Source organism: Tursiops truncatus, chromosome 3 (genome assembly GCF_011762595.2).
Source record: "Tursiops truncatus isolate mTurTru1 chromosome 3, mTurTru1.mat.Y, whole genome shotgun sequence".
Classification (NCBI taxonomy): domain Eukaryota; kingdom Metazoa; phylum Chordata; class Mammalia; order Artiodactyla; family Delphinidae; genus Tursiops; species Tursiops truncatus.
The window spans coordinates 153,538,918-153,560,520 of record NC_047036.1 but is presented as its reverse complement, the minus strand read 5'-3'; the positions used below and the strand labels follow the sequence as shown (position 1 = coordinate 153,560,520).

Here is a 21,603-nt window from a genome sequence, read left to right as displayed (position 1 = left end):
AAACTCAGATTCAGGAATCTGCAGAATATTTTCAGTAAGAGATCTAACAGAAATGTTTTGCTTTTCAATTTAAAAACATTTGCTAATATTGATTGAAATGATGACACTCCAATATCTACCTGTGTTCATGTTAAATCTGTAATCAGAGATGGTGATGTAGAAATACACAGTCAACTGTCACTTAAAAACACACCACAAAAATTGGACATGCTATACACTTCTCTTTTAAAATGTATTTGTATTATTTTCACCAATCAAAACACACATAATATATTTTATTATAAAACATTAGGCAATGTTACTTTTGAGATATGCAATCTGAAAGGTCACACCTGTGTTTACTACCAGTGTGAAACACCAGAGGAGTTACATTAGAAATCAACCAGACAAATTCATCATACATCATTACCATGACTTACACAGCATCAAATCTGGATTAAACCAGTATCCCATTCAGTGTTTCAACTATGGACTCTGGGTGTCAGTAAGGGGCCCTGCCAAGGGTTTTCTCCTTTCAGCACTGCGGCTCTGAGTTTCAGGGTGCAGAGATAAACACAGAGCCCTGTTTCCATCTCCTGTTTCCACAGCTGATCAACACTGAGCAGGATGTGTTTTGAGAATGCTCTCCTACTCTGACAGACTCTGTCTGCTCTCTGGAACCTGTACTTGAAATCAAGACCTGACATAGGGGAGGCAGTCACTTCCTTTTTAACAAAAAACTAAGTCAACAAACAAAACGAACCTAGTCCAAATTCCAGGCTAATAATAAATTACCTGGTTTATAAAAATATGTGTCCAAAATAGTTACTTCAGGGTTGTGTACAATATAAATTACAAAAATAAAATAGAAAAGATGAAAAATTGAGCATAATTTTTCAGTTCTTTATCCAACATCAGCATTTATCTATGGAGAGCAGTTTGAAACCATCTGCACTGCACCAGGGCCCTGGCACATCTCGGCTCAGGAGGGAGGACCCTGAAGTGGGGTGAGGTATTTCTATGGAGCTCGGCTGTCTGCAGCCCTGTGGCCTGTCCTAGGTGCACTCACTGATCTCTGATGGAAGGTGGTCTTGGCAGGAAACCCGTCCACACCATCACGGACTCCATCCGTGAACACACAGAGGAATGAGTGAGCAGAAAGCCAATCTGTGCGGCACCTAGCTCCACTTACAAATGACGCCTGGCTGAATGTACAATCACCCAGCGAAACCTTGATGCGCCCTCAGCATCCCTGTGCTGCATATACATAAGCCTAGGACAGATAATGTATTTTTAAAACTCTCACCTTTGTTTTTCTCTTTAAAGATAGATTTAGTAAAGCCTTTTTAAAGAATGTGTATTAGAGAGGAGGCCATTTTAAGATGTTTATATATGTATAGTGATAACTTGCTTCACAATACCATCAGGCCTCCAAAACCAAAATAATCCTAAGCCATGTAATAGGTGTTTCTGCCTCAATTCAAGTTAGTATTTCCATCTTATAGTTGAATGTGTCTAAACCTCACAATATAAAACTATTTATTACTTCAATATTAATTTTGTTCATCAAGGGTTCCAGTTTCCAGTGATAAGACCAATAAGATACAACTGGTGTAGAGATAATCATATATTTTAGATAATATTTATAATAAACTTTCTTATCAAAGTTCCTCCTCAGAACACATTCTAAAGAATGTGAACAATGTTGATTCAATAGCTTCCAAAATAATTAAACACAAGATATGAATTTGTAACAGAATAAGCTCAAGGGAAAAGCATTATGAGCACAGGTAGCCGTATGTGACCATCGTAACTCCATTTCTGCAATGACACTTCAATACCCAGTATTTTACTGAACTTTGAATGATTTCCATATGAGTCTGAAAGTATCAATTTCAGGTGAGCAGTTTAAAAATCAGAAAATGTTCAATAGTTAATTATTACCCTTTAGGGTATTTCCTCCATATCCCTCAGAAGTTTTTCCAGAACATTCATGGATTTCCCTTAGGAAAAGGAAATGCCTCCACAAAGTGGAAAACAAACCATAAACAGGCATTCTGAATCAGTCTGCTTCCTAAAACAGACCAAAGGGGGATTTATGTGGTTTCTTTCAGAGAAGAAAGTCAAGTAAGAATGCTGTGTTGGAAGAGGGAAACTCTGCCTTGTGAAATCACGTATCTCACCTTGAGTGACAGAAGGTAAGAAAGGACCCAGTCCAGGCTCAAGCAAAGCAAGCACTTAGTAAGTGACTGCAATCATCTTCAGTGATCACTTCATAAAATTCTACTCTAACAGCAGGTGATGGGTTCAAGAATCTATTTGCCATCATATTACTGACATAGGTATTAGGTGGCTAATAAAGAAGGTGAAGTTCTAGGTAGCATTTTAAATTAATAAGTCCAGAAGACCAAGAAAAAAGAGATAGGGAAGATAGGATTTTAAAGGTATATATGTTTTAAGCAGCACAAAACAAAACTTAAAATTTTATCATGCAGTAAAGCTGAATGTACAGTCACCTAGACTAAGACAATTTAGAGAAAACAAAGTGTCCTGGTCTTAGCAGTGGTAATTCTCAGCCCCAAACATGACAAATTTAAGAAAAGTTACATTTTAAATTTATAGATTTAATTATATTCCTTCTGAAATACGAAAGAAAATAACTCATACCCTAAAAGAAGGTAATATATGATAATATGATGGTGGCCAATTAATACACATAAATCTATTTTTCTGGACAGACACCAAATTACTTAAGAGGATTAAGAGACAATTCTAGAAGCAGCACTACCTTGAAGATTATTTGGCTTTATAAATACTGATTTCCAAAGTGCTAGAGGGCAAGTCTGAGCAAGCATTTGTGGTCACATGCATATAAGTCCCAACGGTTACTGAGGATGAGAAACTGTCACTATTACTGTACAACTTAAGAAAAAATTCATCTATTCTAATTGCTCACCTGAAATGACCTTGAACAAAATCTCTAAAAGTGTGGTTTGCACTTTTTTTCTTTAGACATAATCTGCTTCATTTTATAATCTAAGCAAGGCAAGCCTAGTACGACTGAGTAGGGGCAAGGCATCGTGTTTCTTACATGCAGAACATGGAGTTTTTCTATTTGGTTCCATCAACTCCCAAGTATTTCAGGCCCATGGAAGCGAGAGTTCCTTCACTGATGACAAGCTTGCTATTTCTAACTTATCATCGACAACCTTCAAGGGGTCCTGTTGAGGCATCCAGACTGCTGTCTGTGTCTGAGGCCAGCGTCTGCTCAGTGGACATGGATGAAATGTCATTGATAGACGACGACTGAGAAGGAGTGGCGTTGCTACTTACTGCTGCATCTGTGCTAAGAAAACCAAATATAATAAAATCTGAGGCACGACATTGCTGCAAATCCAGGCAACGAGACTTCAGGTCATTTCTCAGCTCTGTCCTTTTGTAGTTTCCTATACTATTAGTATAAGCAAGAAGTTACTTGACTATATATTTTGAACTTTTCCTGGAGTCTTTCTTTAGGCTCAAAATCCCAATTATTCCTCCGTCTTTCCCTGCAATATTCTCTTTCTTCCCAGTGGCTAAACATCATACATGTACTCATGTATAATCATGTTATTAACTTCTTTAAAAATACCTGCTGGTTTTAAAAAGATATTAAAAGAAAATTGCTGAATTTATCCTAAAACTATCAGTATCACAAAAGGCTTAAGCCCAAGTAGGATTCAAGTGTCATCAGACATTTCAATTATAATCATAAACACTTAGTCCAAGGAAAAAAGCATCAACCTTTGAAAAATTCTTTTGCAATAAAAATACCTTCTAAAAGAAGGATTACATGCAAATTAAAAAAGGAAAAAAAATTAGTGGACTCTTGTTCATTTTATTTTTGCTTTCTAAATCCCCAAAGCTGACATGTTAAGGCAAATGAAACTATCCTATTTCCTACTATCTATATTTTAGTCTGGTTTGAACAAAAACAAAACATCCAGGTTCCCAGAGGTAAGTCTTAAATTTGTGCTGAGTTAACAACGAGCACCTAAATTCGTATTGAAGTTATATAATCTCTAGACACTTGACACATTTGTCATGCTGAATATAAAATTCAAGAATAAGAAGCAGTCCAACATGTACTTACGTGTGTGTGTGTGCATGCACTTTCCAGTGGGAGTGGAGTGAGAAAATAAATATAACTAAAGAGTTTTGTTTAAGTAGAACCCTACAGGACACCATATATACTATGTCTTTAATACTCATACAATTACCTAATTGTCAGACTTCTACCACTAAGTAAAACATGTAGAAAGATGAGAGAATTATATGAACAATTTTCTCAAAAGAAAACCCAATTCCATTTTATCTAGATTCACATTAATTTTCGTTTTTAACTGGTTAGGGGCAGTACAACGAGGGTCATGCACATTGAAAAGGCTTTAAATTCAATTTCCTTATCTATTAACAAAACTGACAGCAGCTGTTACAAGGATGAAACAAGAATGTTTATAATATAGTTGGTTCGCTGCCTGGCACAACAGTAAAATGTTAGCTGCCACCACCAGGACAAACCGAAAAGGAGAAGACTATTTCACATAAGGAGTTTTCAAATCCAATGCTGGTCAAGCTGGCACTTAACACACTGTTGCCACTTATAAAAAATGAATAGGGAAAGAAAAATATTATGCAGTCAAACTATTAAAGCAATCACTAACCTGAAGGTTGATCTTTCACAACACCATTCTTGCTTCTTTCTTCCCAATCCATTACTTCTTTGTAAATTAGCTCTTCAAATAGAAATGCAAGTTAAAATGCTTCATCAGTTTCTTTGCATCTCAAAATACTGCTTCCAAATCAATTGGAACCACTCCAAGGGCACTGTGATGTGCTATTTTTAATTGTGATAGACAATTAAGTAATATAGTTTACCTAGACCAAAATATAATTTGATCCATTATATCTCTTCAACCCAGCTATTAAGACAGCCAGGGACTTCCCTGGTGGCGCAATGGTTAACAATCTGCCTGCCAATGCAGGGGACATGGGTTCGATCCCTGGTCCGGGATCCCACATGCTGCAGAGCAGCTAAGCCCATGTGCCACAACTACTGAGCCTGTGCTCTAGACCCCGCAAGCCATAACTACTGAGCCCGCGTGCCACAACTACGGAAGCTTGGACATCTAGAGCCCGTGCTCCACAAGAGAAGCCACCGCCTGTGCGCTGCAACAAAGAGTAGCCCCCACTCGCCGCAACTAGAGAAAGCCCGCACGCAATCAAGACCCAACACAGCCAAAAAAAAAAAGACAGCCAAAAATGTATGGCAGCTCTGGATCCATGATGGGGGTTTTACAAAGTGGGGGTGAGGGAGAGAGAATGAGAGAGACACACAGAGGGAGAGAGGTGGGGAGAGAGGGAGGGAAAGTACTAGCAAAGTGGCTCTAACAGAACAGTTTAAGTACTGGATACTCTCACATCTTTTTGCACATGTTTTCCTCCATCTTTACTGTGGTTCTCCAAATATAACCCCTCCAGATTGGTCAGAAATTAATCTAATTACCTAAGTTTTTTCTTGGCTTCAATCTCAGTTTTCCTCAATTTTCATTTGTAAGAAAAACTAATTACCTATTAACTAAGCAGCTTCCTAAAATTTTGCTATTCATGAAATAAAATTAGCATATTGCAAGCAGTTAGTGAGGCCTATGGGTGTGTGCACATGCAGGTTGTTGGTATCCCTATATCCCGGGGAGGGGCTCTTGGGAAGGACACATCACCATGTTTGACTTGCGCTGACCATAGTTCTCAATTACTACTGATTCTTCTTTTTAATGAAAAATTTTTAGTTCAGCCTCTTTTTTACTGGTTTAGTTTGCTGTGGGTTGTTTGGTTAATCTTAGAGTGGTAATAATAACTATCTGCATATTTTTGATCTGCAATTTTCCCCAAACTCTTATTTTAAAACACATATATAACTACATGGCTTACAAATACAGCAGAAGTTCACATGACCCCAGTGGGGTCTCCCACGTCTGCTTTACAGAGACCTGTGAATTGGGGTTACTCAACAATTTGCAACATGTTGTCAAGGTAAGTGTGATACAATCACTGAGTTTAGTTTACAAACCAAGATTTGATAATGTAAGATTGTGTGAAAAAGCCTTTATTTTTCTCTTTTGAAGCAAATAATATGCAATTCATACACGTTCCTCTCTAATTCTGTTATCTTCAAGTTCTTTTTCTACTGGGAAATAGGAAGAGAGAGGATAAATGGGCTTCAGGGTTTCTCAACCCTCTCTTAGAAAGGCTATTGTCAAAAAGTGCAGGCATGAAGCAGAGGCAAGTGTTTTTTCTTGATGCCACATCGAAGTGAAATTAGAACAGACTAAGCCACACAATGATTTCATATTTGCACAGTATAGAACACTTCACAGATACCTCTGCTTTGCCTACCTGTATACAATGTTGGCAACATACACTTTTTTAAAAATCTTGCCCCATTGCAAGAAATGTCATAAGTAACAATCAAAATAAGTTCCGTCTTTACCTTTCCATTCTTCAATTGCATGTTCTCTTTCTTCCAACTGGGCATCATAAATTTGAGGTGGTGGCTAAAAGTTAAATTACAGCTAAAGTCAATAGTTAAAAAAATAATGAGGCATGAAGAAAAAGAATCACTTTGTAAGACTTCTAAAATATTTATAATATGGATGTAGTTTCATTAAATACTTGGCTTATTAAAGATTTCTTTATAAGTATGATTTCCATCAGTTTCAGAATCAAAATAATTGAGGAAAAGTTAACCAAAAAAATAGAGCATTATAGTCCTCTTAATAATCACACTCTAAAGACATCTGCCCAAATGTAATTATAAAATTAGTAATCACAGGCTGCTTCTTAGAGATCCACCCTGGACAAGGTACTGTGCTATGAAATACAGAAGCTGCAAAACACATTTCAGGTTTATATTTCTTCCTGTTAGAACTCCCAAACTCAACCCCCAATTCATAAATGGACTGCTTCAAAAATTTGCTTAAAATCATGTGTTTATAAATCAAATTCTTTTCATATAAAACAATGTTTAAAATGGTGGTTAAATGCATAGGCCAAGACATAATAATGAGCATGCCACTATGTGGTTATTTCACTTCCAACTAAAGACCATCCATACCAATGCTGCTACAGAAAAATGCACATGAGCACCAAACTCAGAAGTGGAACCCCCCTAGCAGGTACCTCTGGGGAAGGATGAACAAACTTGTGATTTTCAGGAAGTTTCTTAGCCTGACTGGGTGCCTAAACAAGATGATGTAAAGCAAAGCCCAAGGCACAGTGCCAGGTACACAAATGGATGCCTAAAAAAGGTGATATTATGATCACACATCAGCATCTGCATAAATGAAGATAATTATATCACCACAGCATAAACATGTTCACTCCTGAGGTACTCTGAGTAGAGCCCCACTAACAAGAGTCCCAAAAGGGGTTGTGAGCCATGTTACATGGCCTCGTTGTAATCAGGAGTCCTTTTAAATCTAGGACTTTATGTACCCATTCCAGACTAACAGACAGAAGGTCCAAGGAAATGTATGCCCTGCCTTTACACATAAGTCTTTTCAAAATAGATGCTTACCGCTTCTGCTTCAGCAGGGTCATACCAAACAGTGATATAAGGGTGACGCAAAGCTTCATCTACAGAGATTCGCTTGTCGGGATCTATCACTAACATTTTTGATAGTAAGTCTCTGGCTTGACTTGCTAGGGTAAAAACAAATATTAGATTAATAAAGTAATACCGTTAACCTGAAAATCACACAATAAAGAACTAAATGTGATAGCAGAGACAGAACAAAAATATATTAACTTTGAGAAATTGTTGATAGCTTCAAGATTATTAGAGTCTTTTTCTTTAACAGTAAGTCAAGCAGCCACTTCCACTACAAACCAGGCTTTCAAATGTGCTTTCAGCTTCTGAATTTGGAAGGGAGAAGGACAGGGCACAAGGCTGAGAAGCCACATCCAGGGAGGGTGCAGGAGCTAAGCTAAGGGTGTCACTGCCAAGAATGCAGGCATGAAGCAGAGGCAAGTGTTTTTTCTTGATGCCACATCGAAGTGAAATTAGAACAGACTAAGCCACACAATGATTTCATATTTGCACAGTATAGAACACTTCACAGATACCTCTGCTTTGCCTACCTCTATACAATGTTGGCAACATACACTTTTTTTAAAATCTAGAGATTAGTAGTTAGAAAAAAATCCAACAACTTCGATAACTTGGTTAAATATAAGGCTCACCTAGGTTTTAGCAATTAAAATTCACTAGTATAGGCAAAGAAGAGATGGGGCTTTTCTGAATGAGGCACAGTTTATCTTGATGTAGAGAGAAATCTATTCTTTCCCTTAAAACACTTAGTGATAAGCACAGGAGAAGGGGAGAAGGAGCCTTTTAAAATTTCTGACTGTTCAACTGGGCTAGAATCTGTATTCAAGTATTCTTTATACCTGAAAACTGTTTGAATTCCATTTGCTGTAATTAACATAAGAGTCTTTCAGACTGATGTAAATATTTTGACCACAGGCTTCAGTTACGTCACTTTATTGAGGACAAAACTTCTAGGTCTTTAAGCTTTCTTTCTGAAATGCCTTCATCTTACCTGTAAATGACTTTGAGGGTTTCAACTATTTTGTCTCTCAATGTTCACAGGTTTTAGAATGCAAACATAAAGTGAAAGCTTCACCCAGTATAAGAAAAAATGATATCTTACTTTTAATTTTGTCTCGTTCAGATTCTGATGGGAATATCCAATCTGGAAAGAGTTCTTCAAATTTGATTCCAGGATACTTTGGTCTGTTTTCTACGTAATTCCTCACAGTTGGCTGAAGTTTCTTCATGAAATCTGCAGATGGTGTTCCTAGCTGCTCAATAACTTTATTCCACTGATCAATATCTAAGGAGTCTCTTGAGGAAAATACAACTGAAATGCCTTATATTCATATTACATAAAGTAGCATCATTCAAAGAAAAACTTAAATTATATTTATACTTATCAACAAGTAATTAACCAGGCCACCTCACTGGGTCAGCAGAAGCATTCTGAAATAATATTCGAAAAAGGTTTGGGCTCCAAGTTAAGACTATTTAAAAAAAACTCTGCATCTTTATAAACTCTGATCACAGTTTATTAAATCAACACGATGAAGTCTATATGCCTTCCCATTCTAGATCAAAATAAAGTTATCTTGTAACTGAAGAATACCTATGACTGAAAGGCTTAAACATGAAATTAGGTAGTAATTATATAGGCAAATTGAAATCAGTTCTCATAATAAAACTATGTTAGATCTAAAGCTCCCTAAAGTAGAGAGACCTATCTGATTGCTCAATTTACAGCTGGGAGCCACCCCTGCGAGGCAGGCCTGGAGGGATGGGGTGCATGAGGGGGTGGGCAGGAGCCAAGGCTCTGGACTTTCTGAGCTCTCACCATGTCCTTTCCCACTGTAGCTGTGCTTACATTGAGCAGTGACAGCTTTGAGAGGTCATTCTGTTTTACTTGGCACTGACCCGGACCATCACTGCAATACAAAGGAGTGTGTTTCATTTCCTTTCAAAGTATATGACCTGGGTTTCAGACTCCATTGTGTATTAGACACTCACTAGGTGTCAGGCAGTCAATCTCCCTTGGGTCTCACCTTCCTATTTGTAAAATGCAGACAATACCAGCTTTGCCTCTTTCACTTGGGGCTTGAGATAACTGGCAAGATGAATGTGGAAAGGGATTCTATTGATAAAACCATAAAAATTATACAAGAGAACGCAAGCCAGAGGAATCAAATAAACAGCATCTTTAAAAAGTGACTAATTGAGGTATGTCTTAGAAAAATAAAATGACATCACTGTGAAAGAACCTAGGGAACAGACACATGTTCTTTAAAGAACAAAGGAGGAGGCCCTCTCGCTTCCTGTAATGTCTTTCTTCTTGCTGGTACACCATCCACTGGAGGATTCCATCACCAATCAAACAATTTTTTTTCTCCCTTCTTAAAGCAACAGCCACTCTCCTTTGGCTGAACATCGTAGCTTAGCTACCATTCCCATTTGCAGCAAAACAGAGTTGTCTATACTTGTATCTCTAACTCCCAGTCTCTCATATTCTCTCTTAAACATCCTCTCATCAGGCTTTTCCCCCATCACTTCATGAAAACTGCGCCCATCAAAGTTGCAGGTGACCATCCCTCAATTCTCAGTCCTCACCTTTTTGACAGTGTCAGTGAGCCTCCCTCAGTAACCTGCTTCCTGGACTCCAGGGTCCCTTGCTCTCTGGGAGGTGCCTGCCTAAAGCTTTCTCTTTCTCTTAGGCCATGTTGGGACAGGAGTTCCTTTTCTACCTCAGGTTACGAATCTAAAACAAATCTCTGAGAACTGCAATCTGGTTTCTGGAATCTTTTTCTATCTAATGTTGGAAAAAGTTAGCAAAATTGTCTTTTGGAAAATGATGTAATCTCTGTGTATGTTCTGAGAATGACAGTAGGTGACGTTATACATAAAATTATTATTACTGACATTGCAAGATGTTAATATGTAAATAAAGAATTTTAAATTACTTAATAGTGTACCAAAGAGTTCCTACACTTTTCATTTCTGTACTTTCTGAAGAAAACCTTTAATTAATTAAAGAAAGGAAAGTCACAAAATGAATTAAAAATTGAGACAAACTGAATGTTAAGTAGATACTTCTAATTATGTATCTTTAGGGCATTCCCTGGCAGTCTGGTGGTTAGGACTCTGCGCTTTCACTGCTGTGGGTCCAGGTTCAATCCCTGGTGGGGGAACTAAGATCCCACAAGACTTGTGGCATGGCTATCAATCGATCAATCAATCAATCAACCAATCTTTAGAATACATCAACTTTTCCCTTTTTAAATGAATTTATTTGCAAATTAAAGATCTCCTTTTTTACATATTGAAACAACTGAATCTAAGGTAAGGCTATGGAAAATTGCTAGAAAATTTATTAGAACAAAATAAAATGCTGTATTTAACTTCACATAAAATCTGTGATGTGAAAAATGTCAAGGAAGGTAAATAAAATGATAGGAATAAAATCTTTTCATTCCAGGTCTGTGTTGTGAAGGATTTATATTACAAATAAACCAACCTCATAAAACTATAAAAAACTAAAATTACTTTAATAAAATACATATAAAACATGACTATATAACTTAATTTCTTTTAAAGATAACCATCAATCTGCCAGCAGAGACCACTTTCATAACAAAAAACAAAATCAAAAGACTAATGAAAATTTTAGGTGGTTAGAACACAAATGAAAAAGGGTATACGTGAAAAACCATGTTAGAGCAAAAAATATTGAAGATGGAAGAATATGAGGAATATGAGAAAAGAAAGCTATTGAAACTATCATATATCTATTCTCCTTTATGCTATATATCATTAATATGATTTGCTGACCACAGTATAAGTTAACCTTTTGCATTTTATATTTATTTAAATGTCTGTTAAACTTCCCCAGTGTGTCACAAAATAACCTAAGTGGATCTTCTAAAATTTTCTACAAAATGTCAGAAGAGTAACAAAACAAAAAAATGTAGCAAATATTGTTTCTCACAAACTTTTTACTTTAATCTTTTTCATTTAGGTCTTTATGTAGTGTGCTTCAGTTCTTACTTTGGAGGAAAATATTTTAATTCATCTTGGTAACTAATGAAATAGTATATTAAACAAATTAAACAAATTACAAATTATTGGCCTATTAAATTTAGACAACAACTTTCTAGATAGCTAAATTAACTGAATTAACTAAACAGAATTTTCATTTAAATATCAGAATACATTTGTCAAAGAGTAAATACATTTCTTATAAGCTATTTTTAATAAAATTAAGAACTAATATAAATTGGTTTAACTTAATTCTATGCCTCAATAAAATTGTTACAGGTAGTCAAGCAAAAAAGAAACATAAAATTGAACCATTTGGTGTGTGACACTAATTTAACAAACATAATCAAGACCCCCTTAGAATACAGTCTAGAATTATGACATTTTCCTTTTGACCTCCTGCTGCCCTTGGTATTTATGGAAAACATGGCCGGGAAGGTCCCCCGGGAAGGATACGATCAGTGCCTTGGAATATCACACAACCTTTCACCAGCTCTCCCATGATGCAACCCACTGACCAGATATCAACTGAAAATAAAGTGAAATGACAAAATTATGAAGTGCCATGAACAAAACAAAGGTGAGGAAAAGGATTCTAACAGTGTACTAAACACACAAACAAGGAAAATAAATTGCTAGTAACGGGTGAACTTTTTTACACAGTATGAAATATTGCTGACCTCTATTTTGGCCTTCGGTTTGCAGCAATCTGGGCTTTTAGTGCCAAAGAGTGCAATACTTTACAGCTTCAGAAACAAACAAAGTCCCAAAAAAAGAAGTGCCTGTCCCCACAAAGCTGTTTCCAGGCACATGCCCACCCGTGCCCCCAGCCTTCGTGGTTAGTGCTGGGTCTCTCCCTGTGAAGGATACAGTCTCTTCCTGGGAACAGGACTTTATGGAGGACCATTTCTGCCATGATGCACCCGACAGACCAGATGTCCACTACCAAATACCAGGTGATTAAAACCAGCCAGAGACCCTCCAACACATGTCCTTTCTCAAACCCCCTCCCAAACAAAGACAAACCCAGATTGTCAGCAGGACTTTTGTAAAATATGAACACCACACCTCCAGAATGATCCTTTTTAAACTGTCAAGTCAGCAGGGCCTCACAGGGACAGGCTTGTCTGGGCTCCAGGTGAGGGCCAGAGGTGCCCCAGCTTCTGGCTGTTCACCATCTTCTGTGGGGGCCCAGCTGAATTACAGGCCTCAGGTGACCAGGCAGAGGGCTATTTATTGCCCCTGCTGCTGGGGGTGGGGTGAGAGAACTAACAGGGGACCTAATTTTCTCTCATGTCCACAGAGGACTGGAAGCCCACAGAGCTGTGTCTCTCAGAATGGGAGCACAGGTTATAAAACATCTGAATAAACTTGAAGCACAACTCATTTCAGATGACTTAGGCAAACTTTCAGATTCTTTTTTTTAACACGTGAATGTGATTTAGTTCTTTTTGACAAATTTTTCAAAAGTTAAGCTTCAAAGAGCTCTGATATTGCTTGAATAAGTTTTGCTGTGAAAAAAATACCAATTTTACACACAAAAAGCACATGTTGTATTATTCCATTTATATCAAGTTCAAAAATAAGCAAAATCAATCTCTGCTGCTGGAAATCAGGATAATGGCTTCCTTTGGGGATTGAGACCCAGAGCGGGGCTGGGGAGGCCTTGGGTGCTGCTCGTTATGTGGGTGTGCTCCCATTGAGCTGCACACTCGGGATTTGCATACGTTTCTGTAAGTATGTTATACTTTGATAAACATTCAAAAATATTAACTTTAAAAGTGAATTTTTAAAGTGGATAATTTTAGCCAATGGAAATATAAAATTAATTATTTCTCATCTGTGAACTATGATAACCTATGTATAACACAGCCTCCACATTATACTTCATACAGTTCACAGGAAAGAGAAAAAAACTAGTGATGACGAACAGCACTATTTTTACACATCTCGGTCTCTTCCAGTTCTGTCTGTACTCACCGTTCTCTTTGTAGCCCATGCCCAGGATGACTTCAGGTGCCCGATAATACCGCGTTACCACGTAGGGGGTCATCATAAAGTTGGTGCATGCTGTGCGAGCCAGGCCAAAGTCAAGGATCTTAAGGGTACAGTCTGACTTTACTACAATGTTGCTAGGTTTCAAATCCTAGGGCAGAAATGATTTAAATTAATAAAAGGAACCAAAGCATGCTAAGTAAACAATCTCACATTGGTAAGGATTTGTGAGGTATGTGAGAGTGCTGGGAGAAGGAGGAAAGTTAGAATTGAACCCTGGGATTTTGGAACCATTTTGGAAAATCCTACTCTCATATTGAAACTAATACAAATCAGCCTAGAGAGGCCATATGGTTGCCCTTACCCCTGTGTGGAAACCTTCATGACACTCCTTTGCTTAAAACCTTCTGAGAACTTCCACAACGCCCTCTCCTCCCTCACTCCACGTCTGGTCATCCTTCAGTTCCCAACACTCTGGCTCTTCCCTGCTGTCCAATACAAATATAACTCAACCCACATGTGTAATTTACATTTTCTAACAGCCACCTTAAAAAAAGTGACTAGAAAAGGTAAAATTAATTTTAATAATATTTTCCTTTACTCCAATACAGTATATTTCCAGAATATTCATTTTAAAATGTAACCAACATATAAAAATTATTAATGAGATATTTTACATTCTTTTTGTTTGGTACTGTCTTTGAAATCCAGTGTTTATTTATAATTATAGCCACATTCTGAGTACTTAATAGCCTCAGGTGGCTAGTGGCTATAATACTGGACAGCACATGGCTAGAATTCTCTGACCCTGGAATCTTCCAAAGGCTTCTTCTTTCCTTGGAAGAAGAATCCCATGATTACCAACCCCAACTTCCCACCCTTCCCTGGGACCTACCACTCCCCACCACACATACTACCCTCAAAGTCCCTCCTCTGCCCCTCCCAGCATGGGCTCTGTAAGAGGAGGCCTCAAGGGTCTCTCTGTGCTTTCAGCTCTTAGCCCGGAGTTTGGCACAGCAAACTCTCAGAAAATGTTTGCTGAGTGAATGTACACATCATACTCCACCACACTCTCAACACAACCTATCACTTCTGCAGTTTTTTCCGTCATAACTCTAGGGACTTTCTCCACGGTCATCCCCCACATCCCAGACCCCTCCTCAGGCCACAGGAATTTGACTCTTGCCTTGGACTCCAGCCTGCAAACTCACCCTAGAAACTATGACTTCTAAACAATCCACATCTATTCTTTTCACAAGTGCTTTCCAATGTGTAGCTACAACGTCAAACTGCCAAGTCACACCACACAGTAAGACCGTCACTTTTAGTGACGTTTCAGGCCCAGCACCTGGCTGAAACTTTCCAATCGATGTGTCACCAACGGGCATAGGTGTGTCTTGAGTGATGGCTGCCAGGTGTTATTGGGATAAGCAGAAAAACACTTAAAAATTACATCAGCTAAAATTATGTTTCATTACTGCTAAGCACTCTCTTTCTAAACATCCGGAATTCAGTAAAATATAACTTATAAATATATATCGCTTAAAAACATAATTAAAATTCCCACCAAGCCCATGCAGATGCACTGGTCCCTGGCTGGCCCCAGAGCACTTCCGCTGTGCATGTCTCGATGTGGAGATGTGCTGTGGGGAGCACTGCCAACTCACCCACAGCTGCTATTCTGCACAAAGGAAAGCAAGCGAAGAATCAGCCCCACGCTCAAACCAGTGACCCCTTCCTGTGAGAAAGCAGTAATACAGCTAACGTAAAACAAACCAATCTGTTTCTAGATTCCTTTTTTAAAACCAAAGAGTATGGCAAGAACAGGCATTTCATAATACAAATTACTAACACATAAAATAATGCTCAACTTCATGAAAATTAAAAACCCAAATGACAAGGAACAATTTTTAGCCTCTCTTCTGGCAATGAGGAAAAGAATGGCAATATCCAGTGCTGGAGGAAGAAGCAGAAACAGACCCTTCCTTACACTGTTGGTGGGGACGTCAATAGGTGCTTTCTTTTTAGGAGACTGATGTTTTTAAAAATTTGAGACGTCTATACTTTACCACCAGCAGCCCCTGAAATCCAACCTGGCCCTGAACTAACACAGCGCCACATGAACAAGGATGATTAGAGTAGTGCCACCGGCCAGTCTGATGAACTGCTGTGTGATTAGTAGACATGCCCATTCCAGCCACCTCCACCTGTCAGAAAATTGTCCTCTTGCACTGATTTTGTTGGAACAATGCACTTTACTGCCATCTGCTGGAAAACTGTGATAATAAAATGCAAACCAAGCTGTCAAAGGTGTGGCTTCTTGTCCTGTCAGGACTGGGAGAGGCAGCCCCGCCTCCCAACGCTTGCGGATGGGAAGGTGCTTAAAGAGGTCTCAGGGTGCCTGAGGGCTCCCCACATGCACAGCCGCTCTCCCACCAGTCTCCACACACAACCAGAAGAAGCTTTCCACAAACGAACTGGACTTGTAGTTTGAAGATGGCAGAGTAAAGACAGTTCTGCCCCTTCAAATCTTGAAAACCACTCCAAACAAGAAACACACATTAAAATAAAAATGACACCTAAATTTGGGGGCTTGACCCAGAGTGCGGGGATGGCATCACTGGGGCAGCCAATAAGGGTGCACAAAATATCTGTAACCAAAAAAGGGCAAGAGCAGAGGAGTGGAAGGTTGAGGCCGTTGCTATTCCTGGTCAGTTCTCGGTATAGAACCCACTGACTGAAGAGGTGTCCCTGCACATTGTAACAAGCGTCCACTGCCTTGATTTCCCCACAGATACCTATGACCCCTTACTCAGGTGACTGTACCTGGGAACAGCAGTCATTTGGAGAAGTGTTAGACACAAGTTCTAAGTGGATACTGAAAGTCAAAGACCCAAAGCAACATCATGCCTCCTCTAGCTGGTGGTGGGGGGTGAGTTGTGGAGGCCAGGTAATAAATGGAGACTGGTCCAGATCTCTTCCAGCTATATTATGACACAGGCCTAGGGCAAAACTGTGAAAGAATATTGCTGTTCACCTCACATGAGTGTGAATGGTTTCTGATCGTCTTTTCTAATCAGTATGGAAGAATGCATCTGCCCAGTCAAAGGCTACATGCCACACCTGAGGCCTTATTAATCTGCTCTAGCAACGACACCGTGTCCAGCACAAGCAGCTGCAATCAGGACTACTGATCAGCTAAGGCTCGATGGTCTACATTCTCTAGCGTCCATCTAGTTCCTTCAAGGGCTGGACTAGTGAATTAAACTGAGCTATGAGGGACCACCATCCTCGCATTCTTTGGGTTTTAATGGCAGCATTAATCTCCTCCATTCTCCCCCACCTCCCAGAGTTCAATAATGTTTTTGATGTACTATCTTGAGGGGGGCAGTTTCAGGTTTCCACTTGGCCTTCCCCATCATAACTCTTACCTCACAGACCAGAGAACCAATGTAGGGGTCACTCTGCTAAGAGTACCAACTGCCAACTGTATCAGTTCCAATCACACACTTGAGGACTGGGGAGATGACTGTTGGGTGGGTCCATGGACCCTGTGGCCCATTGTGAGCCACCAGACTTAGACCCCTCAGGAATGAAGGTCTGGGTCACACTCAGGTAAGGCACAGAGACCTGCCAAGGTGATGGCTGAGGGTATGAATAATGGAGAATGGAGAGAATGAGTACCTGTTGTGGCTCCAAGGTCAACTGTAGTGAAAGGGGCTATAGTTGGTCCCTTCCCCTCAGGAAGGGAGGCCCACAGGGAGCCTGAGGGGGCTGGTCCTGACCTGTGTGGAGAAGCAGAGCTGAGGGGGGCAAGGGTGGATGGTGGTAGCCATGAAAATGCGTACCTGGCTCTCTGCTGTGGGACTGCAACTGACAGACACCCCACTGAGGTACCCTGACCCTCCCCTTTGCTTATGACAAGGCCACACACCCCACAGTGGCTCTTGGCTAATGACTGCATGGGGAAGGAGGTCCATTCTTATGAGACACCAGATTCCTCGGACGGGCAGCTCCCAACCCTCCTTCGTGCCCTCTCTACTCCAAGGGGTCAGACTGGGCTGACCCCTGTCAGCTTCCCCACCTCCACTGACTCACTCCCTCTGTTCTTCCTCACAGGCCTTCTCCCCATGCATCTCTTGCATGTCTAATGCCATCGTGCTACACTAATGCCTTCAATGAAAAACCCCACATGCTCTATGGGGAGGGAAGGCAGCAGAAAGGAATAAATGACTTGGCTGAGTAGAGTAAATTCCAACCTCAGTGAGTGGCCCACAGTGAAATAATGTGGACCACAACACCTGGGAAGGGCTTAGGAATTGAACGACAAGTACTGTGGAAGGCAGGATGGGGCAGGGAGCAGGACACTGAGGGATCTGGGGTGGGGGAAGGTTCACAGAAAGGTAAAGGTAGACCTCCCAGATCCACACAGAGGTGTTGGTTCCTCCTTTACTCCTACTGGCCTATTATCTAGAAAAACTGAAACCAAGTTTCCAGACTCAGGCCTCAAGCACAATACCAACAGATCTGCTGGTATGAGGCACAGGAAGGGCATGGGTGAGGGGCCCAGCCTGAAGACAGGGTGCTGTAGCGAAGGTCTGCATTTTGCCACATGAGAACTTCAGCCCCACCCCACACAGCCTTTCATACCAGCAGCCAGACTGCTCTCCCTCAGTCAAGAGACCGGAGCCTTTTCTAGAGAAACTAAATGATGTCCAGAGAAAAGACCTGCAAACAGAGACACCTGTGGCTATGTGTTGCTCTAAAGAAAAACCCCTCATTCAACAATCCCAACCCATGCACTTCCACTTGGCCTTCTAATCCTTCAGTCTTAAATACGACCAGTGACAAAAGGTCACCAGACGTTTGAGGAAAGCCTCACACGTGACAGCGAGAGACCAAATGCACTAAAACAAACAAACAAAACAAAACAAAACAAAACCTCAGGGGAAAGGAAAACACTGCAGGCAGCAATAAGAAAACTTCAAAGGGACTTCCCTGGCAGACCAGTGGTTAAGAATCCCAATGCGGAAGGCGGAAGATGGCGGAAGAGTAAGACGCGGAGATCACCTTCCTCCCCACAGATACACCAGAAATACAACTACACGTGGAACAACTCCTACAGAACACCTACTGAAGGCTGGCAGAAGACCTCAGACCTCCCAAAAGGCAAGAAACTCCCCACGTACCTGGGTAGGGCAAAAGAAAAAACAGAGACAAAAGAATAGGGACGGCACCTGCACCAGTGGGAGGGAGCTGTGAAGGAGGAAAAGTTTCCACACTCTAGGAAGCCCCTTCGCGGGCGGAGACTGCGGGAGGCGGAGGGGGGAGCTTCGAAGCTGCGGAGGAGTGCACAGCAACGGGTGCGGAGGGCAAAGCGGGGAGATTCCCGCACAGAGGATCGGTGCCGACCGGCACTCACCAGCCCGAGAGGCTTGTCTGCTCACCCGCCGGGGCGGGCGGGGCTGCGAGCTGAGGCCGGAGCGCAGGGAGAGGACTGGGGTTGGCGGCTTGAACATAGCCTGAAGGGGTTAGTGCACCACAGCTAGCCGGGAGGGAGTCCGGGGAAAAGCCTGCACCTGCAGAAGAGGCAGGAGACTTTTCCTTCCCTCTTTGTTTTCTGGGGCGTGAGGAGAGGGGTTTAAGAACGCTGCTTAAAGGAACTCCAGAGACGGGCGCGAGCCGCGGCTAAAAGCGCGAACCCCACAGACGGGCGCGAGCCGCGGCTGAAAGCGCGGACCCCAGAGACGGGCGCGAGCCGCGGCTGAAAGCGCGGAATCCAGAGACGGGCGCGAGCCGCGGCTGAAAGCGCGGAATCCAGAGGCAGGCGCGAGCCGCGGCTGAAAGCGCGGAATCCAGAGACGGGCGCGAGCCGCGGCTGAAAGCGCGGAATCCAGAGACGGGCGCAAGCCGCGGCTAAAAGCGCGGACCCCAGAGGCGGGCGGGAGACGTTAAGGCTGCTGCTGCCGCCACCGAGGGGCCTGTGTGCGAGCACAGGTCACTCTCCACACCCCTCCTCCGCGGAGCCTGTGCAGCCCGCCACTGCCGGGTTCCCGGGATCCAGGGACAACATCCCCGGGAGAGCGCACAGCGCGCCTCAGGCTGGTGCAAAGTCACGCCGGCCTTTGCCACCGCAGGCCCGCCCCGCACTCTGTGCCCCTTCGTCCCCGCCGGCCTGAGTGCGCCAGAGCCCCCAATCAGCGGCTCTTTTAACCCCATCCTGTCTGAGCAAAAAACAGACGCCCTCCAGCGATCTACACGCAGTGGCAGGGCCAAATCCAAAGCCTAGCCCTGGGAGCTGTGAGAACAAAGAAGAGAAAGGGAAATCTCTCCCAGCAGCCTCAGAAGCAGCGGATTAAAGCTCCACAATCAACTTGATGTACCCTGCATCTGTGGAATACCTGAATAGACAACCAATCATCCCAAATTAAGGAAGTGGACTTTAGGAGCAAGATCTATGATTTTTCCCCCTTTCCTCTTTTTGTGAATGTGTATGTGTATGCTTCTGTGTGAGATCTTGTCTGTATAGTCTTGCTTCCACCATTTGTCCTAGGGTTCTATCCGTCCATGTTTTTTTTTAATTTTTTTTCTTAATAATTAATTTTAATAACCTTATTACACTTTACCTTCGTTCGTTCTTTCTTTCTTTCCGTCCTTCCTTCCCTCCTTTAGACAACGAATCATCCCAAATTGAGGAGGTGGTCTCTGACAGCAAGATTTAGGATTTTTCCCCATTTACCTCTTTTAGTGAGGGTGTATGTGTATGCTTCTGTGTAAGATTTTGTCTGTATAGCTTTGCTTCCAACATTTGTCCTAAGGTTCTTTCCGTCCCTTTTTTTTTTTTCTAAATAAGAAGTTTTTAATTCAATAACTTTATTATACTTTATTTTATTTTTACTGTATCTTCTTTCTTTCTTTTTTCCTTCTTTCCCTCCTTCCTTCCTTCCTCCCTCCCTCCCTCCTTTCTTTCCTTCTTGCCTTCTTTCCTTCTTTGCTTCTTTCTTTCTTTCTTCCTTCCTTCCTACCCTCCTTTCCTTCTTTCTTTCCTCATACTTCTACTAATTCCCTCTACTTTTTCTCCCTTTTATCCTGAGCCTGTGGATGAAAAGCTTTTGGTGCTCCAGCCAGGAGGCAGGGCTCTGCCTCTGAGGTAGGACAGCCAACTTCAGGACACTGATCAACAAGAGACCTCCCAGCTCCACATAATATCAAACGGCGAAAATCTCCCAGAGACCTCCATCTTAACACCAGCACCCAGCTTCACTCAACGACCAGCAAGCCACAGTGCTGGAAAACCTATGCCAAACAACTAGCAAAACAGGAACACAACCCCACCCATTAGCAGAGAGGCTGCCTAAAATCATAATAAGGCCACAGACACCCCCAAACACACCACCAGACGTGAACCTGCCTACTAGAGAGACAAGATCCAGCCTCATCCACCACAACACAGGCACTAGCCCCCTCCACCAGGAAGCCTACACAACCCACTGAACCAACCTTAGCCACTGGAGACAGACATCAAAAACAGGAGGAACTACAAACCTGCAGCCTGCAAAAACGAGACCCCAAACACAGTAAGATAAGCAAAATGAGAAGACAGAAAAACACACAGCAGATGAAGGAGCAAGATAAAAACCCACCAGACCTAACAAATGAAGAGGAAATAGGCAGTCTACCTGAAAGAGAATTCAGAATAATGATAGTAAGGTTGATCCGAAATCTTGGAGATAGAATGGACAATAGATTGGACAAAATGCAAGAATCAGTTAACAAGGACCTAGAAGAACTAAAGATGAAACAAGCAACGATGAACAACACAATAAATGAAATTAAAAGTACTCTAGATGGGATCAATAGCAGAATAACTGAGGCAGAAGAACGGATAAGTGACCTGGAAGATAAAATAGTGGAAATAACTACTGCAGAGCAGAATAAAGAAAAAAGAATGAAAAGAACTGAGGACA

The 21,603-nt window shown here is 41.4% G+C and overlaps 1 protein-coding gene across 7 annotated transcripts in view; it reads right to left on the bottom strand.

Annotated features, from left to right (window-relative positions):
• Positions 1 to 213: 213 nt before the first annotated feature.
• The window catches only part of MAPK9 (mitogen-activated protein kinase 9), a 66,853-nt gene continuing 45,463 nt past the window's right edge, over positions 214 to 21,603 (bottom strand). For 6 of the 7 annotated variants that reach the window (XM_033853672.2, XM_033853674.2, XM_033853673.2 and 3 more), the window contains 7 exons: positions 13,622 to 13,787; positions 12,098 to 12,169; positions 8,730 to 8,912; positions 7,595 to 7,719; positions 6,509 to 6,572; positions 4,683 to 4,754; positions 214 to 3,320 (listed from right to left, as the gene is read on the bottom strand). In XM_033853672.2, the coding sequence (XP_033709563.1) occupies positions 3,178 to 3,320; positions 4,683 to 4,754; positions 6,509 to 6,572; positions 7,595 to 7,719; positions 8,730 to 8,912; positions 12,098 to 12,169; positions 13,622 to 13,787 (825 nt within the window). In that variant the 3' untranslated portion in view covers positions 214 to 3,177. Of the gene's footprint in view, positions 3,326 to 4,682; positions 4,755 to 6,508; positions 6,573 to 7,594; positions 7,720 to 8,729; positions 8,913 to 12,097; positions 12,170 to 13,621; positions 13,788 to 21,603 lie in introns of all 7 variants that reach the window. The other variant, XM_033853675.2, reaches the window with a different exon arrangement.